General features: G+C 35.8%; 1 protein-coding gene across 2 annotated transcripts in view; it reads left to right on the forward strand.

Annotated features, from left to right (window-relative positions):
* The window catches only part of TTC3 (tetratricopeptide repeat domain 3), a 62346-nt gene that overhangs the window by 8677 nt on the left and 27152 nt on the right, over positions 1–26517 (forward strand). For both annotated transcript variants that reach the window (XM_032186242.1, XM_032186249.1), the window contains exons 7-21: positions 127–250; positions 1186–1271; positions 1919–2013; positions 2949–3011; positions 5665–5719; positions 6370–6532; positions 6645–6693; positions 7638–7761; positions 11261–11315; positions 15513–15573; positions 19666–19732; positions 22481–22618; positions 23606–23686; positions 24344–24456; positions 25868–25994. In XM_032186242.1, the coding sequence (XP_032042133.1) occupies positions 127–250; positions 1186–1271; positions 1919–2013; positions 2949–3011; positions 5665–5719; positions 6370–6532; positions 6645–6693; positions 7638–7761; positions 11261–11315; positions 15513–15573; positions 19666–19732; positions 22481–22618; positions 23606–23686; positions 24344–24456; positions 25868–25994 (1401 nt within the window). The remainder of the gene's footprint in view (positions 1–126; positions 251–1185; positions 1272–1918; positions 2014–2948; positions 3012–5664; positions 5720–6369; positions 6533–6644; positions 6694–7637; positions 7762–11260; positions 11316–15512; positions 15574–19665; positions 19733–22480; positions 22619–23605; positions 23687–24343; positions 24457–25867; positions 25995–26517) is intronic.

The raw sequence follows: 26517 nt of genomic DNA on the forward strand, positions 1-26517 counted from the left end.
TCCACTATTGTCACTCAATTAGTGGTTTGTGTGGTGTTTTTTTTTTTCTTTAGGACTTTTCTTTGTATTGACTTAAAGTTAACTGTTTTGCATTCCTTTTTTCCCCCTATTCTTCAACTGAACTAGGGTGTCTTTGATGTTGGGGATGCACTTGAGTGGGTCAGATATACAGGTGATGTTGGTATTCTGCAGAAGTTGGAGAAACTTGGTGATTTCGGTTGGATCTATCTTGAAATTTTCTTTGCTGAATGTAAGTATGAACAACTCTGAGGAAACAACCATGTGGAAAGTTACCTATGTTATAGTTATGAAATAGGAATGTTTGTGTGCTTTTCATCGTGGGAGCGACTGGAAAAATAGTGTTGTTTTCTGTTTAGTTAAACAGCCAGTTCTTTCTTGAGTTTCTGTATATTGGTCATATTCAGTGCATATGCTCTTGCTGAACAGACGCTCAGAAAATTCATAGTGGACAACAAAGACAAATCAGTGTGTATGCCTATAGACTATCAACTTTAACTTAGAGGTGAAAGGTGTATGAAATATGAAATGGGTCTTACTAAACAGTAAGTGCCTATTAATGGAGGTGTCAGTCATTTCAAAAATAAGCCTACAGAGCTCATGGTAGTTGCTGTATGCTGTTCACACTAGCAGGAGAACTTCAAGTGAAATGAGAACAGGTTCCCAAGTCCACTGTTTTTGATGTCTGTTGAATGGCTTTTTTTCTGTTCTTATGTTTTTTTTTGCATATGCACATTATAACTCAGCTATTGCAGTAAATAACTGAGTGGTTGGAATCAGACTAGCATGTAAGGAGAAGTATCTTTTTATAGTTAAGTACCAAAGATCATATTCTTTAAAATAGAAATCTTAGTAGATCTTAAAAATGCAAATTCTTTAAAATAAAACCATATTTCACTTGATTGCCTGAAAAAAAGGCAAATGCATAAAGGTTTTACTGCCTGTGACAAGTTTTTTTGGCTTGTAAAATGCTAATAAATGATTCCTTTGTTTTGAATACTTCTGTCACATAGTTTGTCCTGTCACATAGATTGTTTCTATTATTTATTTGGTATGCCACATTTTGTTTCCAGACATAAAATAGAGCACAATTATTAACAGAAGATAAACTCTACGTGTCTTTGATTATTTCTTTGTCTATTGCATTCTTCTGAATTTTGTCTACAGGCAAACGTTATATAACAAAAGTAGCCTTGGAAGATTGTAATTTAGTTGAAGAATTTAAAGCTGTGACCTGTGAAAACTGTAGGAAGGTAAGAAAATATGTCAACCTTTGTGGTTATCATTTGTTGTGTGGTTTTTTTTTTTGGTTTTGATTTTAGCGTTAAAAAAAATGATAAAAATGGCCAAATGATCAAATGTATGGGTTTCAAAAGCTTGAGTGAGTAATTGTCTAGACACAATAGTTGCCCTGAGGGATCCAGACCTAGTAAGCAGAACAGTAGTCATTTATGTTGCCACTGTACATTGGACAGTGTTCATCCGTATCCTGTCCCAACCATCCCATGGCTTTCTTGCTGAAATCAGAAACTGTGTTGAAAAGCACCAAGTGTGGAACTGGTTGAGCATCACTGTACTCAGTCTAATTTGCTATTTGACGTGCACTTGCTTTTGATAACAACTATTCAGGAGACCAAGGGAGCTCCTGAGTTGAGGCCTACATTGTAATTGGTGTATGTTGTATTCTTGTCTGCACAACACTTTTATTTGTATGCCTTAAATCTTAGTACGTTACAACAAATTAAAAGCATTATTTTACAGGTAATAGTGAATATATAACATTTGTGGTTTTTTTGGAAGCATGAAAAATAGCTGACTCTTGCCAGATGTTTTCTTTACTTCTCATTGCAACTGAGTTTAATTACAGTGGTTTCTGAATTGTTTTTTCTTGATTTCACAGAACAGTGAATATATGAAACAGAAAGGAAACGAGGAGTTTTCCCAAGGAAACTTTGATTGCGCTATAATGTCGTATACTAGAGCCATAGAGTTTTGGTAAGAACTGAACTTGCTAACTAGATTGTATGAGCCACTGTAGAGGCCAAATGATACCTAATTTAAAAAAAAAAAGAAAAAAACGGGGGGAAGGGGAGGGGAGGCAAAGAGGGAAAAAAAAGCTATGTAGCACATTTTTTTGTTATATTTGTTTTGGTTGGTTGTATTTTTTCTTCCCCAGAGGTTCTGTTAGACTTAAAGCTGATCTAAGATGTCTAATAGTAAGCAGAGTAAAATTGGAAAGGGAATGACCAGCTAGCAGAACAGCATGACCAATCATCACAAATATTTACCATCTCAGAAGTGTTGCAGAACCTAGCGAACAAGAACAATTTATATTAAATATTTGCTTGTTGTATATAGATGTGATGGACTTAATTTCCTTTTGTAAATTTTGTTTCATTTCTCTCCCAAAGCCCTTTGCTAAAGGGATCTGGAGAATTATCTAGTCTTTGAGAAGGGATAAGGAGACAGTTTGGTTTCCTGTACTAAAGCACATTTGTCCCCTTTCTATGGCTCACATGTAATGTGAACTAGTGAAAGCATGTTGGTTTGGTGTCATTGCAACTTGTGTTGTAGTCAAGCAAATGCATTCATCTGTGGAATATGGTGGAATTCACTAATCCCACCTTTCATAAAAAAAAAAAAAAAAGATTGCTCTAATTTTCTTTTTTTTTTTTCATTTTGAAGCCTGTAGCTTTATAGTCATGCATTTGAGAAGATTATCACTTTTGTGGTGTCTTGCTTCAGATTTTATGTCACATAATAAAATACATTTCAATCCCAAATTGAAACTGATTTCAGCTTCCCTGAAAAGTTGGTTAAGCTGTCTTCAGTCAAGTGTATGTGTCTGAGATGATTATTTTTTTTCTTAAGATTTCCAGAAATAATATGTATTAATAACTTTTTAATATATATGTATATTCTTTTTTCAGTCCTGCAAACCACCTTCTGTATGGAAACCGAGCTCTCTGTTTAATTCTCACAAGACAGTACAAGTGAGTAAATCCTTGTTTATAATATGTAATGTTTGTGATCTCCTTTACTGCAGCTTGGCAAGTAAAAGTACTTACGAAAGAACTACTTAAAAAAAAAAATATATATATATATATATATATATATTATATATAGTATGTGTGATGTTACTACCTTACTACCTCAGGAAACTGATATTAAGAGAAACGAGTAATATTAGCTGTATCTACTGACAGTATGTAACGGCATTTAAAATTGGGAGGGGGGAGGGAGATTATACAACTGGGGGAAAAAAACCCTCAGTACCCGTGAGTATTGTGATTTTATTAAACCTTGTGAAGAAGTAAACCTTTTGAAGAAGATATCTGGGAGTTATTTTTCCTTAAGCCACTTGTTAAGCTATAAATCATGTTTATGGGCCTTCACTCAGCCTATATTTATGAACCTTTTACTGCAGCTTCGCTTTGTTTCTAGCCTCGTGCCATGATGTGTTTTGTTTTGGTTTTTTTTTGACAGTGCTTAGGGGCAACTTCTCATAGTGCTGTGCCAGGCTTTCATCATCTCCTAGTATCTTGATGTTCTGTACCCCAATGTCTTTTACTCGTTTCTTTTCCTTGCTTGTTTCCTTTGTGATATGAATATGGTTCAACTTCTCCCATTCTAATTGTTAGCTGTTTCTTTAATTATTATTTTAGTTTTCAACGTGTTGTAGGTCTTTTTGTTAGCATAGCAGACACGTAACCACAACGTGATTATATGAAGGTGCTTTATTCGGCGCTGGAAACCAGGGGCAGGTGCCCAAATCTGGCTTCGAATCCCATTACATCCCGACCGCAAATCTATATTCTTGGAGATGCATAAATTCATACATATTCATTTCGAGTTGCAACATCAGCCTCAATGACTCCTCCCTGCTTGCACATGCGCAGCACCATCTGGTGGTCTTCCTGGTGGTCTTCATGATGAAGTAAAGAGTCTTCCTCTCTGTTGAACTATTCACCTTTCTTCTCTGCGCATGCTTTTTCCAACCCTCCATGTCAATTCAGTGTGTTTTGCCATCTTCCAAGTTCTTATCAAAGGTCGAGATGTACCTGTTCATCCTCAGGATCTTTCTGTGAAGAATCTCACATCTCTTTATCAGATTAGGAGCTTATTGATAGTATTTGGCTATCTTCATCTTCATTACCTGGGAAACACTACAACATTTATCTAAAGACAGTGACTCCTTAGGAAGAGAGAGCACATATTTTAGTATCCTGCACTAATGCCAGCATTTCCCCTAAAACACGTGCTAACGCCAGCATTTTCAATTACTTCTTCAGCATTTCACTTCAGAGACATCCTTTTTAATTCCTGCTGTAGCTTTCCATGAAGCATTCACAATCGTTAGCTTTGTTTCTGCTTCATCTAAAGTAGTTCTTCTCAGTATCAATCATTTTTTACCCTGATTATTCTCAGCTATGCCTCTTCACTCCAGCTACTTTATCTGCCCAATTTCTTGTGGAAGCTCTTGCCTGTTTACTGTGGATATGGTCAGGATCTTCAGCTCATGACCTTGCTTAGGCCTTATACAGGCTATGTCTATCTCTGTTTGCTATTTTATGCTTTTCTTTGGAATCTAGCTTTCATTACCACAGAATGTTTTCCTCCTTTAGATCATTCTGTACAAGCTTTCTTGCTATATTAGTTGCAAAAAAAACCCAGTGTTACTGACTAGGCAACTTACAAACACTTGTGTGTGAAACAAGGTGTTTTTTGTTTTTGTTTTTTTTTGTTTGTTTGTTTTTTTTTATTCCCTGTGTGGAAATAAAATAGCTCCTTTTTTGTTTTTTTTTGTGAGCCTTTCTAGTTAGAAAATATCTGCAACGTGACCTAATGCCCTTGCTGAGTCCATATGACCCAATTACCAAAGGAGTAAACTATTTGTAAAAGTACATACTGTCTAGAACTTCGTCATCTGAAGTGATCTGTGTTACGCCTCTTTGTTATACTCTACTGCATCCTGCTTATCTGACACATAGCTGTAGTTCTGTGAAGAAGCAAATCACAAAGGTATATCAACTCAGTAACTGCCCCGTTTAGGCAGTTTGTATCAGCAGAGGCTGCACTCTGCTGCTCTGTGCTCTCCTACTGCTGTAGTAATAGACCACTTCTGTTCTGCCCTGATCAAAATTACTTTTTTGTGCCATGATACATTGCATATAAAAAGTCAGGCATGTTATTTTGGCTTCAGTTGACAATTTTCAGGTTACTGTGCTCTGTAGTTAATACTTGTACTCTCAAATCTGTAGCTGTAATGATTATGTAACAACTCCCTAATATGATTTCTCTCAACATATTTTGGTTTGTTATTCAGGCTTCTTATAAAGCCTTTGCTTTTTAAATAAGTATCATGTTAGAGCCCATTTATAAGGGATGGCTTCATGTACAGAAACACTGGAAGACCTAGAAGGTAGAGGGAGGGAATAAATATTTAATGTGTGAAATAGTTGAGACTGCAACATTTTAACCAGGTAAGTTGCAGCTAAGAAGTGTTGTCTAACCATACCTTTATACAGTGAATGAACTGTTTTATTTATCTTACCTTCTTTTTATAATGCCTTGTACAATGCAGCCCTGGTCTGGAGATTTCTGAAGTATAAATATTAATCTTTTTTGTTCTTCCTTCTCTTTAAGGAGAGCACTTGCTGATGGAAAAAGGGCCACTATTTTGAAGCCTAATTGGCCAAAGGTTAGTTTTAATTGTATATGTTTCAAAATTGTCTTTGTTTGTCCTGTAAACCAACATAGGGTCCTGGTCTGAATTACAGGTTTAACACATGTACGTATGAATTGTTATTATCAGAATTAAGCATTAATGATAGTAGAATGGGCGGAGTATCTGGGAATTCAGCTTCAGGCATGTACATAGCTTGTTTGTATTTTTGTATTTAAAATGCTATTTTGATACACTTGTTTACATGATATTCTGGATGTGTAAAGATGAAAAAACACACTACATCGTTGTGCATAGCTTTGTTGTCACAGTGCTTTAAAAAGAATATATGTTGTCCATAAAATAATAAAAACCCTAATTAATGACCAGAATGTGTTTCCTGATCTTCTTGGACTAAAGAAGAGTAAAGGATTGCAAATTAATAGTTGAAATTAGAGGAAAAAGCAAATTTGATCTTCTCCAAAGCTAGGGGAAAGATAATTAATTGTGAGCAGTATCTAGCTGTTTCAGTGTGCTGAGTGGTTAAAAACTTTGGTTATTCACCATTGAAATAGATAACTTTAGAGTATGTGAAAACTTTATATTGTCTGCTGTACTACAACTCTTTTGAATGTAAACTGTTTTCGTATTTGAGTGAATGAATACTTAAACTGGTATCCATGTAGGGTCACTACCACTTCTGTAAGGCACTGTCATTACTGGGGGAGCATGAACTGGCTTTGGAAGCTAATGAGAGAGCTCAGGAACTCTGCAAGAATATTCTTGATGGACTTAAGGATCTTATTCAGCAGAATGACAAATTAAAGAAGACGTTAGAAGAAATCAATGGTAACGTTTTCAGTTTTGAAGATCTGCCTTGAGCATAGCCACATTCCTTCCCTGGTAACGTTCCTTTGAAGCTAGCTAATTATTTTTTTCCTTCCTATAAAATTTTCTACAGGTACTAAAGAATATAAGCAGAAACCAAAGAAATTGCTTCTTGAGAAAAAGTAAGCAACTGCAAAATTTGCTATTTTTTTTATTAGCAATGCCTAGTATAAGACTTACATAATACGTATCATCAATGTTTACTGATATACAACAAAATAAAAGCAATACAAATGAAAGAAATAAGATCAGAACTGCAGCCAGAATCCAGTGTAGGAGTAAAGAGGACCTCTATGACCTAAATAAGCTGTCTTTGTGATGTTTTCTACTTCCAAGTAGTCTCCTTCAGCATTTTAAGTTCTAACTGTGCTGGAAAAAAGGGGAAACAATTACATGGTCATGTTTATTTTCCGCCCTATTTGAAGTATGTATGCTGTTGAAGGTACCTGGCATTTGAAAATGTCTGTGCAATTGTACCCACTGTTTTGTGTTAACTTTGCTGTATGATGTTCACTAGGACATTAAGCTGATTTGAATCCTAATTATAAGAGGAGCTGAATGCTAGCAAATGAATTTTGGCAATGGTAAAAAAAACAACCAACAAACAACCAACGAACATATATCCAAAGTAGTAGGAATTTGTCTTTGTCACATCTATTTTATAGTTTTGCTTTGACTGGAAAGGGTAAGGCAGGAGGTTAAGGAGGTTCCATATTCACAGATTGATCTGTATTACAATATACGTCTTAACTCATTGAAACATTTTCCTGAAAGACCATTTTGATTTTTATTGGTCAACTTTTAGTTATGTGCTATCTCTCCATAGGAAATCGTTTTTTTCTTGTATTATTTTTTGTTAGAGATTTTACTTTGCCTTTAAACTGCATATTATTAGGCTTAAAAAAGGATGTTTGATCAAATCCTTTAAATATGGTTATGCTGTTACACTTTCTGTGAGGGTTAGGCTTCTTGTACTTGTTTTTTCAGTGTACGTATGGGACACCTTAAATATCAAGAAAAGATATCAACACTGGAAGAACTAGCATTTTCTCTTTTTACTTTTCAGAGACTGCAGTTCTTCAGAATCTCATTTAATCATTTCTCAAGAACAAAAAGAAATAGAAAAAGACAGAAAGAGAACACAGTCTGATCCTAAAGATCACCACTGCCATCAAAAACATGATACCACAGTAAGTTATGCTACAGATGCTAATTACAAGACTAGCAGTATTTTAATTTTCTCCATCCTGGAATGTGTCATTGTGGTGGTTCTACTCGTGTGGGCAGCCAAGCTCCACCAAGGCCACTCTCTCACTCCCCCTCCTCAAAGGGGAATGGGGAGAAAATACGATGCAGAGGGCTCAAGGTTTGAGATATGGAGGGGGAGATCTCTCAACAATTATTGTCACAGGCAAAACAGAGTCAGAGTAGGGAGGTAGTAGGATTTATTGCCTATTTCTAACAAGCTAGGAAGTGATAAACAAAGGAAAGAAACCGAAAACACCTTCCCCTCCATCCACCCATCCATGGGGGCTGTGTCAGTCCCTGACACTTTGTCTCTGCCGCTCCTTCATGGTCACTCTCTGCCCCTGCTCCTTGTGGGGTCCCTCCCGCGGGATGCCGTCCTTCCCCAACTGAGCCTGCAGGGGCTGCCCAGAGGCAGCAGCTCTTCAAGCACTGCTCCCACACAGTTCTGTACCTTGGGGTCCATCCATCCATCCCCCAGGAGCAAACTGCCCCAGCACGGGTCCCCCACGGCTGGGTGGCAGCTCCCCCCAGACCCCTGCTCCTGCGTGGGCTCCTCTCCACGGGCTGCAGCTCCGGCCCGGGGCCTGCTCCTGCGGGGGCTTCTCCATGGGCCGCAGCCTCCTCCAGGCCACATCCACCTGCTCCTTCTACACTGACCTTGGTGTCTGCAAGGCTGTTTCTCAGTCCTTTCTCTTTCCCAGCTACTGTTCCCCCACAGTTTTTTTCCTCTCTTAAATATGCTCTCACAGAGGCACAAACATCACTTACTGGCCTGCTCTGGCCAGCAACAGGTCCCAGGCCCTTATCCAATAATGGGGCAGTTTCTGGATTCTTCTCACAGAAGCCACCCTTATGGCCTTCCGCTACCAAAACCTTGCCACATAAACCTAATACAGCCATTTAAATGTTGTGGCTGAAACTTTTCAGCAATCATGTTTTAATCTCAGGCAAGTGCACTTTTCCTTTGATACAAAATTATGTTCCGAACTTGGGATTTGAAAGAAGGTGAGAAGTGGTTGCTCAAAGGAAAAGATGGACATTGCATTTCACAAGGGAGAGAGAGGACTTCTCAGGGATGATTTAAAGAGAGATTGAAGTCATATCTGACTTAATTAATTGACCAGTCCTGCCTGTCAGTGTGCATTCAGATGTGGACTTCTCTTTGGCTTTAGGAGAGGATTTAGTTAATGTGTACTGGTATAATGGAATTCCATGGAAGATGCCTTAGCCAAAGTTAATTCATATACAGGGTTCTTGCTATTAAGGAACGTTCTGCACTGATCTTGCAATGCTAAGTATTTATATGGTTACGGACCATTATTTTGTTGCTCTGCTAAAAGATTTATTTTCTGTGGAAAAAATGTTGGTTGAATAGTACTCTTAACTCTTAAATCCTATTTAAAACTAGGATTTTATGGACCTTGATTATATATTTCGCGTGTGTTTAAAACAAGTGTAGTATACTGTTAGAATGCACAATGGACTTGCATTGGGCTATGCATATCCTTTTGTAATTCTTTGGATTAATTCTTAATATTAAAAAAAAGTGTTTACAACTGTTAATGCTCTACTATATTATTTTTATTAACTGTGGTGAGGAAGGTTTAAAAGATAAAATGAAACTTAAATTTTGTTCTCTCTTCATGGCTGTGTTTTGTTCCTAAAAAATAACTAAACTAAGGTTACACATTAGTGAAGGATGGCCAAACAAATCCACCAACAAAAGTCTAACTCTGCCTGTTAGTGTTTTATTTTTTATTGTTTAAAGTGCAAAGACTTACTATGATGCTGTGGATCAAACCCCAGTAGGCAAGTAAGCACCACACAGCTGCTTAATCTCTACCCAGTGGGATGGGGAAGAGAATCAGAAGGGTAAAAGCAAGAAATCTGGTGGGAGTTTAATAGACAAAACAAAATCTGTGCATGGAAGCAAACCAATATGCAGAATTCGTTCACTGTTTCTACTCAATAGGTAGATGCATACCATTTCCAGGAAAGCAGGGCTTCATTACATGTAACAGTAAATGGAAAGACAAACACCATACCTAGGAATGTCACCTCTCTTCTTCCTCCTTTTGAACGGCTCTTATTGCTTAACACGACATCATTCATCGTACAGAATATGCCATTCACCAGTTTGGGTCACCTCTCTTATCTGTGTCCCCTCCCATCTTCTTGTGTACCTTTGGCCTGCTGGCTGGCTGGGCACACTGAAAAACAGAAAAGGCCTTGACACTGTATAAGCATTGCTTAGCAAAAACTAAAGCATTATTTTCAATATTATTTCATTATTGTTATCAACACTGTCTTGGTCACAAATCCAAAAGATAGTACCATATGAGCTGCTGTGAAAGCAACCAACTCAAAGACGAAACCAATATATGTACATTTTATTAAAAAAAAAATGTGGAAACTTTGGGGATTTTGTCATGGCTTATCATGTTGTTTCCAGGGGATTTCACTAATAGATGTCAGTGGGATCTCCCAGCTGTTGATGTCATAGTACTTATCTCATGTCAATTATTCTGAGGAGAGTGTTAATCATTATGGTCCATAAATTTTCCCAAGTGTCTTGATTTGCTAGACACACGCATACTGTGACAGTCATGCTGTAACAGCATGAATTCAAAATTTAACATTACAACTTCCAATTTGCCTACAAATACTTGTTCTCTTTCACACTAGTTATTAATTGAAAATAAACTTTTGTACTTCTGATTGTTTACCAGGTTTTTTTAAGCTAATCCATTTTTTTTCCTATTAGTAATCATATAAAGTGCATTATCAACTATATATTACATGAAAGCAAGATGATAAATAATATGCATCTACTAGCAGGTTCAAAGCAAACGTAGCATGTGCATTTAAAAATAGCCTTTTCAGGTTTCACAGGAGGGCAGGGCAATGAAAAAAGGTGACTCAGTAGTGGGAAAAGTGAAACTACGGTACAAGGGCAAAGGGAAGGAAAGATATGTTAGAGTAATTCGTTGAAAAAGAGAGTGAGTTACAGAACTTACAAGAAGTGCTTGAAGATTTTTTGCTATCTTATGAAAACTTCAATCTACGTTTACGCATGCAAGTTGGCATAATGTAGGTCTGTAAATTTATCTTTCCTTAAGATGAATGTTCCTGGAAAAAGTGATAATATTTTTAGATAATCTAAGTTGTTGTGAAATTAAAAAAATGTATAAATACACATTGATTAATGAAACTTCTTTACTTCTTTCATTGAAGACATAGTGTATGCTATTATAGTTGTGATTTCTTTGTTTAAATTGTAGTTTTCAATTTGGTTGTAATTCCCACATAGTACTGAAATGGGCAAATCAGTTTTTAGATTAAGATAGTTTGTTTATGAAGGTAAGTGACTATGAAACTTGAGTAATACCTACTTCTGTTTTTTGTTTATGTGTAAAACCAAATAAGTGTGTTTGTCATTAGGTCACCAGCATCCCAAGAACAGAAAGCAAGGAGTGGTCTCTGGAGGTTCCACCAAGTGAGTTTGTTTTATTGTTTTCAAGTCTGAGTCAGTTCTTCCCTTGCTGTTACCATTAATAATAAGTAGAATTGTACCTGCTGTTATTTTTACAATGTTAGGCCATCATGTTTCGTTTTTTTCTTGGTAGGTGGACTTACTAAGTTACTACTTCTCTCCTATATTTCTGTGCCTTGTTTCCTTCAATTCTTCTGGAGTTTCAGTCTAATTCATACGGATGAATTCAGAATTGAAAGTGAAACTAAAAAGTGGAATGCTTAGTCACAGGCTGGAAATGCTTTTCTCATTTTAAGGTATATTTTGGATCTAAATGGATCTAAAATTAAGAGAGTTGTGTGGGTACTTTCAGTATCCATAATTACTTTACGGTTACTAAAAGCTCTCTATATATCATTAAGAAAATCGTCCTGCAGTTAGAGAGGAAAGATGCTACAAAGTCTAAGAGATGTAAGCTGGTATTGTTCAGTTGTTTTTCTTATTTTTATTTATTTATTTTTTTTAAATGAAAAAAGCACTTTTGTAGAAAGACCTCCCAAATTTACTGCAGTTCTGAGTTACTTTCCTGTGGTGAGTGTGTTCATTTTAAGCACAAACAGCTCTCAGCTTTAAAGTGAATTCTCTTCCTGAACTTTGTTTTTTATCACCTGGTAAATATACTTTAACTGAAAATGTGTAAGAGATTTCCTTGATTCCCAGAAATTGTCCATGCTCTCTTCTAAAGCTGTGATGTTCAAAGCAATGAGTCCTTCTACTCCTGACCAGGCAGAAGTTTGAAGTGCTCACTTATACCATTCTTTGGACTTCACATAGTTAAATATTTATGTGAAAGTGTGGACTGCAAATTTGATTTTAGGAAGCCAATGAAGATATGTTATGAAATAATATTGAGAAATGATTAGTAGGAAGAAGTGGTGTTGCTTCTGTAGACTTTGGATATCATATGCAAACATCTTGAAGAATTAAGTAATTTTTTGTGAATTGGAAAATGCAGAAAGGCTGCAAAAGAAAAGTCAACGCAAATTTATTGAAAAGATATTACTTGGTAGGATTACTTTAAAAACAACAACTGTAAAGTGTTAATTCAGAAAGCATAAATTAGGGAAGAGCTTTGGAAAGGGGAAGTCAAGCTCGGGAAGAAAAATCAGTTTTAGGAACTATATGTAAATGGTGTAACAGAGCAAAATATGAGATGCATGGTGCCATAGGGAATTCTGAACAAGTTTGAATCGAGTGACTACAAGAATGTCTGAATTCACTTGTTCCTGAGCAAGAAGGATAATTGATTTTAGAGAGGTTAAGGAGGGAAGAGGGATAATGAAAGGGAATGCAGGTAGAGAACTGAAAATTAGTCTAGGCTGAAAAGATCATAGGACTGTGAAATGTTGTGTTGGGGAAAAAAAAAAAAAACAACTTGCTGATTCCATTTCTTTTTCTGTTCTTCCTTCCTCCTCCTCCTCCCCCCAATACTCATTATGTCAGTACTGTTGTAGAAAAAAATATTTGATTTGGCTTTGATGTGAAAGGAGGAGTTATGCTCTGAATGACTAGCTGATACAAGTTTAGTGTGGGTGGGGATGAACAGCTTTCTTTTTCTTATCCTTTGTTCACATAGAAAAGGCTTGTGGCTTGCAGAAGAGCTAATGTAAAGGAACTTTATGCCACTGTATCTTATCTTAACAGTGCTGTCCTTTTTCATTATAGCTTTTGCTTGCATGTACTGTTTTTCTGAACATGTGTATATTTCTGTTAAATATCTTTGTTTGCTTCTAATGGAAATCTCTAGCAAAAGCAATGCTACTTCTACTAATATTTTAAAATGTTTGTGGGGTAAGTGAACTCTTTGCTGTTGAATTAATATGTTCGCTGAAGTGTTTTAATGATAATTCATCAAGATTTGCTTGTTACTTTCATTTAAAAAGATACTACTTTCAGATTTAAAAAACACTTTTAAATTGAATCGTATATGGGAGTAGTAGTTTCTGTATGAAAGTTTTCTGGAATCTCTTTTTTTGAATGGCTTTTAATGTTAGATTCATTAAGTGAAATAATAGAGCTGATTAATTCTTTCATGTGATAGTGCAAGGAAAGATTTGTATTGGTTTATCTTCATTAAGATTTTGCTTTGAGTATTTCAGTTCTTTAAGGAGGGGAAAAATATTTAATGAAGAAAAGGGAATATAATCTCTATCTCTAAGTGGTAAAATGATGATATGATTGAAAGGTTGTCTGGCCTTCAAAAATACCGTTTTCCATCATTTAAATATCTTTAATCATTAGAAAGTCCTTATATTATTTGTGCTACTTTAGAATTTTTAATGCATGTGAACAGTTCCAGCACACACCTGTTCAGACATTTCAGACATTTTCATTAAATGCTTCATAAAATAATTCTGAACATGATCTTTATGACATTTGAATTTGTCTTTGTCTTTATGACATTTGAATTTTGTTCTGATTAATTTATGTTCTGTCATTAAGTAGCTTTTAATGAAAAATTAATTGAGGCACAAGGCGTGAGGGTGCCTATGTATGTAATTTAACTTGAGACATTCTGTTGTCTTGTTGAGTGAGATTAGTCAAATGGATAATTTGTGTTTTTCTCTGATCAGTGTCTTTCAGTGTTTTAAAAATATATATATACTAAAATATGATACTCAGAAAAAATTCTATATATCTACGAATAAACATTTTTAAGCATAGATAATTGCTGAAACTTATGTGATTTTTTTTTTTTTTTTTTCCAAATTCAGTTTTATGGTAATTGAACTTAAGCAGCATTCAGTATTTCATTACATTTGATTTATTTGGTAGCTGTACCTTGTATTTGGGTTCCACTCCTCTACCAGCTTAACTCCAGGTGCTGGAATGTGTGTTGTCTGTATGATGGTGTCCAGTGCTTGGAAGCTACAGCCCTTTCCTAAGCTGTTTCGAAAAGGTTATAGCTGGAGCTATCTTATCTTGGAACAAGTAGCTGAGGCAGAAAAAGGCATTCTTATATGAATTGTTAAAAGAATTAGGTTTAACTAGCAAAAAAATCTGCCTCTCTGCCCTCTTCAACATGTTAATGTGTGTAATAAGGAACTCCTGCAACATGTGATGCTCAGCAGCTCCGTAACTGAATTTGTCAGTTGCTTGTTGTTTCTCTACCAGACCAGACATACTATTTTTGCCTTGTTTCTTTAACTGTTTGGTTACCAGAAGGAAGCTCTCTTAATAAGTGGATTTTGTCACTGTTGCTGTTGACTCTGTCTTGTAAAAAAAAAAAAAAAAAAAAAAAAAAAACTCCAACTTAAAATTCTTGAAATTTAAATGCTTCATGACTTCGTTAAGAGCATTCTCATGCACATTCATGTAACTCGTCTTATGTTCTGGCTGACAATTTTCTAATTATGTTCCAGAGAAAACAGTTGAGTTGTTTCCTGGTTTTGACCAATTCCAATAAAGTATTAAAATATCTATTTTGTTCCTCATTCCTACTGACTTGTTTACTTAGTTTATAGAGCAGAGTGACCAAGATAACGTAAGATATCAGAAATTATAAAGTATATTAGAGTTTTGCATTGTCTCTGATATCGTTTCAGAGTTACAAGTGAATCAGTTGTTAGGATAGATTCATTCTTCTTGTAGCCCAGTGTTTGTTTCCATGCAGCCAAACACTTCTGTGTTGTAATCAGGAATGTTTATGTTGATCTGACTCATATGTTTGCATTTCTAAGGTTAATCTGGCTTGCACTTGACTCCTCTAGCAATGTATTTTTGAAGTAGCAGTCTTTCTGCAAAATTTCTGTAGCCAAGCACGAATGAAGACATTTAGTGCACACAGTGATCTATTATTACGTTTAAAAATTCTGGTTATCTCATAGTTAAACAGCAAAAGTGGCTTTGTAAAGTGTACCTGGTTTGTTTGGTTTGGTTTTCACTTTTGATTCATGTAAGATATGAGAAAGTGAAGGTTCTTCTGTTTATTTGAAACATCATTTTCCCTTTATAGGACTAATAAAATTCTATACTGTTTAATGTAAATAATGTCAAATTCGCATTGTAACACTCAGATGTGTCTGAAAAATTTCTGCTAGTTCTGAATACTGTAAACATTTCAAATCTATAACTTGTACAGCAAAATAAGAGTTTTGTGTGCATTTTTCGTTTTTTAGGTTATTGTCATTGTGTTTGAAATATTTTTTTCCCCTGTTGTAGGCCAAAGTCACCAAAACAAAGGAAGGCCAAAGAACAAACCTGGTGATTCTGAAAAGACGAAGTAAGTAAAATTTGTAGTTACTTTGTATAACTTAATTTAGTTAGTGTTTTTTGTGTTTTTTTTTTTTTTTTTTTATATATTGCACTTATAAATGGCTGATGCAGCTTTGTCTTGTTGCTTGCTCTTTGCTTTTTTTATTTTCCCCCAACTAAGGGTTAATTTAACCCCCTAAATCTAATATAGGAATCCATTATATTGAATAGGTGGATCTATTCCCACAGTAGTGTATGTTTATTATTAGAGAGAGGGTGGTGATTTCAGTGCAATGTCAAGGAGAAGAAGGTAAACTATAGAGGAAGGAAGTGTAGAGTAATTATTTTCTAATGAAAAACGATGTATTTAGATATGTTTTAATGCTTCTAATAACAATATTAATGGTATACATTATTTATAATTTATTGTATATATACATAAATAAACAATACATAAAACATAATAAATTGAGTTATTATTTGTCATTTTATAAACTTAACATTTAAACTGGACACTTAGATGGAAATTGCTCCCTGTTTGTGAACCTTGTAACTGTTATGCAGCATCAGCTCCTAACACTACATATGATGAGACACTTCGGTGAGTTTTAAGATGGGTGTCTCCCCCTTAGCCTTTACCACTAGATTAATTGTATTTGCCTGTGCGTAGACACTTATCTGAGCAGTTGATTGGTTATAATTTATTGCTGCTTTCAACTGTGCTCTTAGCTTCTTGACCTTCTGCATTAATAAAAACCTAACCCAACTGGGGCCTTTGCTTTGCAGATCAAAATATTGGAGCATGGAAGTTAGTGAGTAGAGGAGAAAATACCATAGGGTCCTGATTTTTGTGGAAAGGTGTCCATAGTATCAAGTTAAAGTTGGAGTAGCAGGGTCCCAGTGTGGGAGAGGGTAGCGTGTGAGTATATTATGCAGTATGAGGGTGTTGTGAGGGTGGGAAAATCATCAGTGCTCTGTTTTCTAATTTTGAGGCATGAGGAGTATAGGAGATCCTGGTGCAGAAGCCCTTTATTCCACTTTTTGTAGGCATGGAAAAAGTAGGCACAAAATGAGAGAGTATTTCTTCTGCTGTGGTGATGTTTCCTCTTACCACCTTGTTGAAGGAGTCTAAGAAAGTCAAATTTGTCAGTTAGAAGATCTGTTAGCTTCTACCTGGTTTCTTTTTAACACTTTTTTCTTTAATTGTCTTTTGACGTTTCTGAAATAGGTAGCGTTTGTATAAGTGTACACAGAAAAGTCATCTCTTAGTATTTGCATACAGGTTTTAAGAGCTTGATGCAAAGGTAATAACAATATCAGTAATCACTGTAAAGAGATCATAGATTTTCAAACACCAAATTTATTATTGTAGATACTGAAAGTTCTGTAATAGTACATTTACAGGAGATATACTGATACATATCTGTGTATGTATATTTGCAGCGTTCTCACGCATTTTTCCATGGTATTTCCCAAAAGATCAAAAAGCATTGATGTACAAAGGGAAGAGAATATGAACAAAGAGAAATTTCTGTTATGCAAATGGCATGTGGTGTGCTAGTAACTATTTCTTCTGGCAGTACTGCTTAGGTACAGTCAAATGCTTTGCTGAAATGTGGACCTAAATTTGGAAAGTGGTTCCTGTAAGAAAACCACTAGACCACTAGAAATGCCATCTAGAGTATAGTGCTTGTATACTGATTTTTTTTTTCTAGTAGGATGTCAGGCAAAATAATCACAGTAGGTAATCCAAGCTACCTTTAATAGAGAAGAGGATTTATATGAAAAGGAGATGCTGGCGTTTAGTGTTTATTATGCAGTTTACATTAATTATAATTTAAGTTTTCAACGCTAACAGTTGTCTAGTTCAGTACCCTGTTTCTGACTGACAAAATACCACATCAACAGCATATACACAAAAAGGTTAAGTATATCTTAATTTTCCTTTATACTTTATCACTGTGGAGTGTGGTAAAGCCACTTGGAAAACTATTGGTAGTATACAAAAGTGATTATTTTTGTGGGTGAATAAACTTTTTTTTTCTCTAATTATGAAAAGAAGTGAGAGAAATTGGTCTCAATGGACTATAACTGAAGACTGATTAACCACTTTTTATTTAAAGCCTTATACACCCTATTATGTGCTTATATTTTTTTCATCCTCTTCAGGATATAGTTCATGTTAAGACAGCTGATTAAAGCTCACTACATTCCAGCTTCCATGAAGAAACTAAATTCTTATTGAAAACTAAATATTTTCCAAATCTCAGTTGGATTTTAGCAAATGAAAGCATAATTTTAATAACCACTGCTTAACTTGCCCAAAAGCAAGTTGCATGATACAGCCTAACCACAAATGTGCTTCCTTTACAGCAAAAGATAATAGAAACCTTGTTCTTACTGTTACATTCAAACTTACATCACAGCATAGTTCAAGCTGTATCTTATTTTCAAGGACTCTTTGTACTAGTTCTACTGTGTACTACTTCTACAGCATACCACAAGGTCAAATCATTATAAGTCAGTTCCAGTTTAATACTAGAAAAGAGCTTTTAAAGTCCTTTAGGACTTTGTAAAACTTAAACCTTGGCTTAAAGCGAATAAATGTCTAATTTTAAGCACACAAATACTTTTCTGAATGCGAATGAGTAGGTTTGGTGGCTTGGGGCCAGTATTGAAAGTTGAAATAAACAGCACTGTAGATTTTATGTACTAAATGTATGCTTCTATCTGTCCTAAAATTTAAGAGTTTAACAAAAGAAATAATAATTTCCAGTGATACTGGGACCAACATGATTTAAACAAGTTTGAGGAAGTCGCTGCATTTATAGGTAATTCCGTTTGCCAGTGTATTTCTTCACTGAATAGATAGTTAAGGAGTTAAGAGCTATTACTTCAGACTTGTTTTGTAATGTGACTGAGGCAAACAATGACTTACTGCTTATGGCTATGCACAGTTGGAAGCTTTCAGTGTTGCAACCTCAACTGTGAAATGAGACAAATTGAGCTCAGGCTGTACTTTCTTGTATGCTTTTTCAGCCAGCGTTTTTCATTTGTGTTTAGGATGATTTAAAACTGGTAAGGAAGACAGCAAAATAAAATGTTTACATTGAAGTAGAGAAGCTGATACAAGTTTCTATCAAGTGCTTTTTTTTTTTGAAGCGTAGATTTTGGATGTTGAACTACAGGAACAAATGCTCTTTACAGTAGCAGAACCATCTGTGAAATTGCTTGTCTCGCAGTAAAGTTTCTGACTTGCACGGTATTTCTCAAGTGAGGTGCATGGTCAATTACAATCATAACTCTGTTTCTGTAATTGGCAAGTTGCTTGGCTTCAAAAAAAAAAAAAAAAATTATCAGGGAATCCTGTGACACTGTAAAGGATTTATCCTAAGCGATGAGTGCTTGATGCCTTTGAATGTGACTGAACTAAATGCGTATTAGCCATAGGCAATATAGTAGCATTGAGGATAGAGTAGCAATCTTAGCACTGAGAATTTAATTTAGAGTATTAAGCGATACTTTGCCTCTGCGCTTGCTCCATTTCCCAGTTGTGCATTGCCTTTCTGCCCTAGTAGAAGAAAGGAAGAGCTGAAAAGAACTTCTCTCTTCCTCTCTTCTCTGTTCTCCCTGCCTCCGCCATGCCTGGCTGCTACATGCATTTGATTCTAAGTGGTTGTTGTGCTGGGGTGAAGGAACTTGTGCTTAAAAAAAGGTAGAGCAGGGAAAAGAGGAGAAGGGAAAAGAGGCCTAAGTGGCTTCGTATACTTCTGCCTCTCTACTTACCTATCCCAGCCCTTCAAAAAAGCAATTCAACTGACATTGAGCTGGAGAAGATAAAAGAAAACTAAAATGGTGGAGAAGGCCTCTACTTACCTGAAGCCCTAGTGATTCCCAAGCCATAAGGTTGAATAGTATCATAATCCTGGATAATGTTACAATACTTGTGAAAAATACTATTGTGAATGTTATTGTGAAAAAGTGTGCCATAATAATTTCTAACATATAGGCTCATATGGTGGTATGGTAAAAGCACAGAAATTTCTCTTGTTTCTTGAAAATTAGATCACATATAAAATACATCTACGAATTCATAATACCATTGTCCTGTTATTTGTAGAGATCACCTTGATTTGAAGATAGAGTCTAAAAGCATCCAAGATAAACTCTTCTGTACTGTACAACAGGTAACTGTGGGAATTACTTAGCATATGACCTTAAGTGTAAACAATTACAAACCTTCTAGTAATGCTCTCCAAAATCCTAGTTTGCTCAAAAATTTACCGCTTCATGTTTAGCCTGATTTCTATCAAGAAACAAAGGTCATGTGATTACACTGATTTATATTGTCTCATTGCTGGTAGTCCTCTTTTTGCTTCTCCTCTCCCCCTCCCACTGCCGTTTAGCTTTACATTCACAAAAGGCAGCTGTCTCGGTGATGGTGCATGCTGAAAAGCTTTGTGAACAAAAGGTCTAGTCAGAAGAAAGAAAATCTATTGTGACCCTGAAGAAAAGGCAACGAGATCATCTTTTATTGGGTGTCAGGAAGCATATGTGGTTTCATAACTTCTCTCAGAATTATTTCTTAATGCTTAAATACTTGAAATGTGACTAGCTATATATCAAATGCATGGTTTTAATACTTTAGTCAGTGGGGGTTTATGCATCCATCTGTTTAATAACCAGAAAATAGTATGTACTTATACTGAGCGGTTTCTTTAGGTTCTTAGTTGGTCCTAGATCAAACTTCTTCCATCCAACTGAAAGAATTGATTCTTACTCAGAGATGGCTTAGATACAGAGATTTGCTATAGAAATACTTAGTGTGAATGAAATACAAATGTAAACTTGCATGCATGAACACCAGAGAAAATAGCAGTGTTAAAAGAGAAGTTAACATTGATCGCTACAGACCACCGTTATGTGTTGTTTTATTCAAAGGAAGAGGAGACAAATACTGAATGTAAAGATTGAAAGCAGGTCTGGAGCCATGGAATACTCAGATAACGAAAACTAGAAAAGAGAAATTAAGGAATTTTGTCAGAGACTTATAACTAGCAAGGCAAAGTAGAAAGGTAAAAGATCTGAAATGGTAGCAGCTTCTACGAGGCATGAAAGGCAAGACCAAAGTCAATGTATCATTGCCTGTCAGGATGAACCTGAGAGGTAGACCATTTGAATGTTTATTTCTCGGTGTGTAAACACAGATAAGTGAAATCAATTTACTTGCTGCTTTTGTACAATGAAATCACCTTCCACTCCTGAAAGACACCATGCAGTTTTGTTACATATATTTCCAATGTACTCATAAAATAGCTAGAAATAGTTAGTAAATTGGCTCGCTTGTATCTCAATTTATATATGAAACTGTAAAAATCACTGGGAGTCATTCAGGGGCTTATAGTACTTCCCCAGGAGTTCAGATTAAATATTTTTTCCAGTATTTGATAGATATCTTTGGAAATGGTCACAGAACTTTTTGTTGAACAGCTGTTCAAACTCAATAAAATTCAGAAATTGAGGTCTTATTTCTCAGGTCTTATTAGCAACAAATAATGAGTATTCCCAAACTGTTGAATGAATTAATTAATGGGGGCATACATAATTAGTCACTTGCTGATTAGTTACTTCATAAAAAAGAGAAAAATGGATTCAGGAGAAGATGCAGGTGCTGACTGCACTAAGACTCCCTTGCTTCCTTAAAAATACCTATTTTTGTAAGGTTAATGCAGCACTAGAATCAAAACCCAATTTTTTAGTTGGCTTAATCAGCTTCACATGTCATATGTACATTATTAGCTTAGCAGTAAATTAGTTCTGTTTTACACCTGTATGCTCTGACAGCATTACCTCATGTCAGTACTTCTAGGAAATTAAAAAATATCTTTCCTGCATTTTTTCTCCTGTACCTGCTAGTTTGTTTCTGCTGTCCTTGCCACTTCTGTTTACAACTTTCATTGGATCATGGGTATTTTTCTACGCTTGTCCTTTTTGGCCAGGTGACAGAACAAAAACAAAGTATGATTGAAGTTCGTAGATGATACAGAAATTGTGTTCTGGATGAGCATTAATTTTAGTATATCAAAATGTTAGTTTCTTTCACAGGAATACAATTAATTACAACATTATTGTAGTGTTTAAAAATCAGGCAACTGATTATTAATATGTTCCATTCTTCCAAAACCTTACCATTATTTTTTCCCGGCCCACAAGCCTGTATTCAGAATCCCGGGGAACAAAATAACTTTGAATTGTCATGTGTGAAGAGGGAGGGAAAAAAAAAAAAAAAGAAGTTAATGAAAAGCTTGTAAGGCAGAATTCCTAGTTAATTAAGAGTTAGTCTAAAATACACAGGTGGGCCTTCTTGTTTGGTTTTGCTTGTGATGACAGGAGAAGGTGATGGAGGAGCTTCAAAGTACTTCTACACTAGCACAAAGATCTCTTTCCAAAGCATAACATTATTTTTAAGTGTTTCAGCAGACCAAGTTCCTAATTCTGCAATTGCTTGTATTGATTTATTGTTTTTTAAAAACGTTTGTATGTGAGACGGAGTCTACAAGTGGGGGGAGAGATGCTTGCTTCTTATGTGTAAGAAGCATTAAGATTATGCTTGAACTAAATTTGGAACTTTCTGAAGGGAAACTGATCTAGACTTCAGTAAAATAAATAAATAAATAAATAAAAATAGGTTTTTAAGAGATTGTCAGCAGTAGGTCCATAATTACTTTAAGTTTTTAGAAGTTGAATTTAAAACTACTTTAAAAAAAAAAAAAAAAGCTGACCAGCTTTAAAAGCAGTATTACAATAAAACTGTAGAAGTAGAAAATTTGGACAGTTGCCTATTGGATAAATATTTTAGTAAATAGCTCACTTTTTATTAAAAAAAAAAAAAAGTCTGTTTTCATTTTGAGTTGCTGTTTTCCTAAATGTTTTAGGTGGATTCAGCTATGTTGCTAGAAGAGGTTAAATCCCTTGTTCGTGATGGTTATACAGCCTTGATGGACCAGCGGTGTCGCAGTGCTGAACAAGCCTTTTCACAATTACTGAGCATTCTAAATCCTTCAGAATTAAAGGTAAATAATTGAGAGGAATAACTTAGTTATTAGGGTAATTGAGCTTTATTCTTTCAATACTGTGTGTCATTCCTTCCTTCAACCAAAATAAGTGTTGCCGAGTTGTTGCCTGTGATGTTGACTCCAGTGTTAGGTGTTGCACTGATATGTATGCCAAGGAGCTTAAAAATAAAAAAATTGAGAACAGGATAAGAGAACTATGGTATTATATCTTTGTAATTCTATCTTTGTAATGTTCAGCATACACATGTACATTTCTATATGCAATTTTTAAAATAATTACCAAACTACTTAATATGAAACTACTGTCTGTTGTTAGCATTACTGATAATGTTGTAGGGTGAAAATAACGTAATATTATTCTGATCAGGTAATGCCTTGATGCAAGTATTGGGAATTTTTGTGTGAGTGTATCTAGTCATTCTGCCAGTGACCCAATTGGCATCCTAAATTTTTTAAATCTACTGTAGCATTAAGTTTTCTGTGAACATTTGTGTGCACATGCATCTCTGTACTTCAAGGTCTCAGTTTGATAAGAGCTATTGCAGTACCAAGAGCAAGTCTGTACTAAATGCATTACTAAGCAAGTAATGCACCAACCCATCTGGAATTGTGACCTAGTTTATTAGAAGGTAAAATTTTGAGAGAAGTTTTTTTTATTTAAAAACATAACAGAATCTGCTCGATTCTGAATATGAAATCTAGCAAAGTTACACTGTACTACATGAAAACATACCAAGGTCAGTAATTGTAGCATTTTTAAAAGGATCAGGATGTATCACTCTGATGTATCAGGATGAAATGACCAGCAGTAAAGGTGCAGTTTACCTTCACTTCTTATGCTGATTGTAACATTAATCTGTGTAGAAACTATGATGGTTTCCTGTGTCTATTGTGGTGAAGATTTTCAGTTTACAGTAGATAGTAATGTTCTTATTACTAACCAAGTGTTTTTGCGCTATTACTATAATTTGACTCTATTTACAGCAATTGAATCTTCGTATTATTAATTACGTTGTAATCATCTATGGACATGCCACTGCTCTCCTTGGAATAGGACAGCCTGAGGTATGACATTAAGATACTATATTGCTTTTATTCAAAGTTTTAGTTCAGGCAGTTGATCATCTGTTTTTGTCTCCTCTTAGCAGACATAAAATGAGTTGGGAAGGAAAGCATTGCCACAGTTTTGAAAACCATGTGTGTTTTTTTTTTTAAATCTGGGACTAGGTCTTTAATAGTTTTAGACAACTTAAGCTACCAAATAAGAAAAGTACTTTTTAAGGTTTCAAATGAGATTCTTAAGTATTACTGAAGTATATTCATTTTTTTCTTCAACTTCATCTTTGTCATAACATGGTTATGCACTAATCTTCAAAAAAAAAAAAAAAAAAAAAGTTTCTGGTTCCAGAAAACACCAAAACAGAAGGATGCACCCTTTCCCCCTGCCGTGCTTCAGTATTATTTATAAATATTCAGTGTCTTTCAATTAATTAAAAATGTCTGGGTAGCAGTAAGCTCAATTAGCTCATATCATTATTTTTTAGAGCCCATGTTTTTAGAGCCCTTTGCGTGTGAACATAAAATTGTTTAATTCTGTTTACAGTTCATAGGACTGATCAAACAACAGGGCATATTGACCCACTCTACTGGAGGGACAAAGAGGGGAAAAACTGAAAAGCTTCTGGCTAAATGTCATGTTCTTGTCTTAAATTTATTTTCAAGGCACTGACAAAGGCTGAAGACCAGTTTAACAAAATAATTGAACAGTACCAGGAAGAAAGATTTGATTGTCTGGCATACTATGGAATTGGAAAAGTATACCTCAGGCAAAACAGGTTTGTGTAATAGAAAGTTTCAATACTTGATACAAAAAATATTTTCATTTGAGGAAGTCCTGTATTATTTCTTAGGAACTATTCTTTGTTAATCAACACATTCAAACATCAGAATGATTTATTACAATTTTTTTTTTTTCTGTTAAAAATGTAATGGAAGCTGCTGAATCCAGCAGACTCCAGGGTATGGGGACGTGACCGGTCAACCAGCACACCCCCACAGTGGAGGAGAGCTCATAGGCAGAGTAAAAAATGATGAGTTTGGGGAAGAATGCATTGTAAAGAAAGCTGAACTTACTTCAACACCAGGGAGACAGGGGAGTAACCTTGGTTTTAGATAAGCCACCTGCATCAGTGAGTCATCAAGTTTCCTGAAATAAATAGCAATGATCTTCCTGAGCTAGGCAGACCAACATAGGGGGGCGCGTGTATGTGGCTCAGCCTGACAAAATGTGTAAAAAGTAGACAACTAATCTTTGAAGAGAGCAATGGGCTGGCTTCAGTTCACAAATTCCTTTCTAGAAGCTGGAAACTCCCAGTTTGTGCTGTGATTTCAGGATAGTATCCAGTATCGCTCTACTAAATCAAAATCCCAATCAAAAGCCTATGGTGGGTTGATCTTAGATGCCCCTGCACCCTTGTCCCCCACCCCCACTGGCCAAAACCCAACCCTTGCCTTTTAAACCTAATACAATGCCAGACTTATCAGATGAGTAAGTTTGATATTAACCATTAACCCCCCCCTCTGTGTGGAATATCTGAAAGAACCTGGCCAGGGAGTGTTGGACTCTGGGAGGGGTTTCCTCCTTCCTGCTGCTGCAGTGTAGCCAGGTCTGTTCTAAGTTGCCTGTGTCCCAGTCCCATGGCTGTGGCTGTCTCTTCCCTTTGCAGTTTTGGCTGGTAGAAGCTTAGCTTTAGGCTGTGTATGTCCAGAAGAGTTGCACACACCCATAGACACTTGTGAATAGAGCTGGCCACACAGGCTGCCCCTTCAACACCCATGCAGCACTATCTGAACTCACACAAAACATAAGTACAGGTAGCAGCATCCTCTGCCTCCTCCCTGGCTGACTGGGATTGAAGGTGGCTAGTGAAACTATGCTTGTCCTCACGCTCCAGATTAACAAGCACACCCACAGTCATGTATTCCTTGAATATCAGCACAGGCTCTCAGTCTGCTTAATACCCATCCATGAACTCTGGACCCTTTACCCAGCCACTGCCACAGGCCTCAAGTCTTTTACACTGGATAGCCATTTACTATCACATAATTTAATTCTTTTTCATCCCATGTACTCTTATTGTTACTGTTTGTTTTTCTTGGGTCATAAAATGAATAATGAAAAAATCATATTCTGAGCAGAAGTCATTAATAGATGATTTGAACATGTTGTGCCTGCTTAAACTTCAGATTCTCAGATGCGCTTGATCAGTTTATGAAGTCGCAAACAATGGTCAGTCGTAAGATTGTACCCGGAGTGTTAACTTGGCCCACAACATCTCAGGTCATTGAAGAAACGCGAAAAGAGAATTTACAGGTATGTTTAACCACAAAAATAAAAATCCTATTCCCTCAAATGGCCATTCCAAAAAAAAAATAAAAAAAATCTCCCAAAGCTCAGTAGTGTGACTCTTAAGTTCTCATCCTCACTTTGTTCCTTTCCCCCCCATTATCAAGGCCAAGGAAAGTGGAGGACAGAAAGTGAGGAGGGGTTCTGCATGAAGCAGCCAGTGCAAGTAAACTTCCTAGAGCACTGTCAACCCCAAAGCCTGGTCTGTGCAGAGAAGAGCTTTTTGCAATGGCAAAACTATACTCTTGGAAAGCATACCATTTACAGCACAAGGGCAGGTCTCTGTATAAGAGTTTATACTTGGGTATTTTTATGTAATAATGTGGTTCTAATCAGCCCCAAGTTGTACATAATGGGAGTTTGATCTTATCGATCTAAACGGCTATGAATACTATATGCAATGTAATGCTAGAGTGAACACATTAGAAATGAGAATTAGCAAAAATATGAAGTTGAAAATTGTGTAAGTAATGCTATATTTAAAACCAAA

Source organism: Aythya fuligula, chromosome 1 (genome assembly GCF_009819795.1).
Source record: "Aythya fuligula isolate bAytFul2 chromosome 1, bAytFul2.pri, whole genome shotgun sequence".
Lineage (NCBI taxonomy): Eukaryota > Metazoa > Chordata > Aves > Anseriformes > Anatidae > Aythya > Aythya fuligula.